Here is a 2,753-nt window from a genome sequence, read left to right on the forward strand (position 1 = left end):
AGTGCCTTTGCCTTCTCTTTCTTTCCCGTTGCTGACGGAGGCCCTGATGAAATCTGCTTCACCTTTTGTGTCTCCTCCAGCAGCAGCAGCAGCAGCAGAAGCATCAGCAGCAGCAGCAGCAGCAGCAACAGCAGCAGCAGCAGCAGCAGCTTGTGGGGTCGTCGGGCGGCTACCACTGAGCTCACTTTCAGGTGTACAGGCAGCTCCTGCCGACTTGCTGCTGCAGCAGATGTCCTGCTGCAGTGAAAACGAAACAAAAAACAAAAACCAAGAAACAAAAGAAAAAGAAAAAGAAAAACAAAAAGAAGAAACAGAAACAGAAAAAGAAAATAAAGAAAAAGAAAAGAAAGAAAAAGAAAAAGAAGAAAAAGAAAAAGAAAAAGAAGATGTGGGGTTTATAACATTTGAGCCTCCCTCTGTCTGCGGTGATTTGTTTCTNAAGAAAAAGAAAAAGAAGATGTGGGGTTTATAACATTTGAGCCTCCCTCTGTCTGCGGTGATTTGTTTCTGCTGCTGCAGCCTGCTGCTGATTTGTCTCCTGCAGTAATAGATATGTTGCTGCTGCAGCAGGAGCAGCAAACCAGCAGCAGCAGCAGCAGCAGCAGCAGCAATCTGCTGCTGCTAGGGGCTGAGGCATTTGGGGCCCCCAGCTGCCCCTGGAAGGGACTCCTCGCTTCAGGTGCTGCTGCTGCTGCTGCTCCTGCTGCTGCTGCTGCTGCTGCTCCTGCAGCAGCAGCAGCAGCACCAGCGGCAGCAGCAGCACCAGCAGCAGCAGCAGCAGCAGCAGCAGGAGCAGCAGCAGCAGCAACGCCACATTCAGTATCCAGCAGCGACGAACCCAATGAAGACTCAGACGCCCCAAAAGGAAACCACAGCAGCAGCAGCAGCAGCAGCAGGAGCAGGAGCAGCAGTGGCGTTGCATCTAGGGTTTGTGTGTCGGATGTATCTGGCGGTGAGGGTGTTGAGGGTTTAGAGCAGCAATGGAAGCAGCAGCAAGGACGAGGGTTTAAGGGTTTAGGGTTTGTGGTTTGCTTGGGGGGCAGCTGCAGCAGATACTGCAGCAGCTGCTGCTCTTTTCTTTGTACCCACGAGCAGCAAGCCCTTCATTTATATAAACAAATACTAACCGCTGCAAACCCTCAAGGTCAGTAAACCCTAAACCCTAAACCCTAAACCCTAAAACACTAGTATAGGATATATACAATTGATCGAGGGTTTAGGGTTTTCTAGGGTTTCAGGGTTTTCTAGGGTTTAGAGTTTGCAGAAGAGAAAAAATTTTTCGGTAAGATATAAAAAAACTAGGGTTTAGGGTTTTCTAGGGTTTAGGGTTTAGGGTTTTCTAGGGTTTAGGGTTTGCGTGTAGGGTGTATAAGCACCTGCTTGCCCCCATCAGAGTTTATAGTCCCCTGGGGTTTAGGGGGGCAGCTCATCGGCCCGAAAGGAGAAAACAGAAAAAGATTGATGCAGAGGACGGGCGCTTTCTCTGCTGTTATTAACGCTAAACTCAAGGCAAGAGGGTTTAGGGTTTTCTAGGGTTTAGGGTTTTCGAGGGTTTAGGGTTTTCGAGGGTTTAGGGTTTTCGAGGGTTTAGGGTTTTGGCGGGGGTTCAGAACTCGATAGATAGATAAAACAATAGGCGGTGGTTTAGGGTTTGCATTGACGTAGATTCTATCGTTCATTCACCGCTCAGTATTTAGGGTTTAGGGTTTAGGGTTTTCTAGGGTTTAGGGTTTAGGGTTTAGGGTTTAGGGTTTGTGGTTTCAGGGCCCCGACGGGCGGCTGTGGAGGAGGGTACTGGTGGGGGGCCCCCTTGCTGCTCGCATGCAAATGGCAGCAGAAATATATCGTTTGCTGCAGCAGCAGGAGAGTGCAGCAGCAGCAGCAGCAGCAGCAGCANGCAGCAGCAGCAGCAGCAGCAGCAGCACCGAAGCTAACAAAAGCTCAAGCAAAAGCTATTGCTACTGTAAACCCTAAACCCTAAACCCTAAACCCTAAACCCTAATGCCAGTATAAACTTGACTCTAACACTAACACTGTTTAAACACTAGGGTTTAGGGTCTAGGGTTTAGGGTTTAGGGTTTAGGGTTTAGGGTTTGTGTTGCATCTGATAGAACCCGGCGGTCCCCCTGGCGCAGTGCCTCCACCTGCAGGCGATCACGCAAACCCCCCGCCCCTGCATCATCACGGGTAAACCCTAAACCCTAAACCCTAAACCCTAAACCCTAATTTTTTTTTCAAGCGGGAGATAGAGGTTTCGGGTCTTTAGCAGTAGTTTTAGGGTTTAGGGTTTAGGGTTTAGGGTTTAGGGTTTTCGTCAGGACCTAGGGTTTGTGTTTTTGAGTCGAGGGTTTCGGTGTTTTGCTTCTAACAACGCAGAAATCAGGGTTTAGGGTTTAGGGTTTAGGGTTTAGGGTTTAGGGTTTAGGGTTTGCGTGCAGAGAACTTCTGGCTTCGCGCTGTTTCTGATGCTGCAGCAATGTGGCTGCAGCTGTCTCTAAACCTCAGCATTCAGTTCCCGTCTGGTTTTTCTTTGCTGCTGCAGCTGCAGCAGCAGCAGCAGCAGCAGCAGCAGCAGCGGCAGCAGCAGCAGCAGCAGCAGCAGCAGCAGGGTTTAATTAGGGTTTGTGATAGTAAAAAAGGAGATAAACAAGAAGGGGGTTTGTATTCTTCTTGCTGCAGCATATTTAGATTAAGGGGGTTAGAGTTTGTCTCCTTTTCTTTTGCTGCTGCTGCTGCTGCTGCTGCTGCTTCTG

The 2,753-nt window shown here is 49.3% G+C and overlaps 1 protein-coding gene across 1 annotated transcript; it reads left to right on the top strand.

The window, feature by feature from the left end:
- Positions 1-46: 46 nt before the first annotated feature.
- Positions 47-2,688, top strand: EMH_0024420 (uncharacterized protein; the record flags this gene model as incomplete). The annotated part of the gene is given in 8 exon segments (XM_013502295.1): positions 47-425; positions 545-952; positions 1,364-1,517; positions 1,765-1,894; positions 1,898-1,963; positions 2,112-2,187; positions 2,439-2,620; positions 2,680-2,688. Coding segments are annotated over 8 exon segments (1,404 nt in total).
- Between the last annotated feature and the right edge of the window lie 65 nt (positions 2,689-2,753).

This window comes from Eimeria mitis, genomic scaffold (assembly GCF_000499745.2).
Source record: "Eimeria mitis Houghton genomic scaffold, Emh_scaff878, whole genome shotgun sequence".
Classification (NCBI taxonomy): Eukaryota; Apicomplexa; class Conoidasida; order Eucoccidiorida; family Eimeriidae; genus Eimeria; species Eimeria mitis.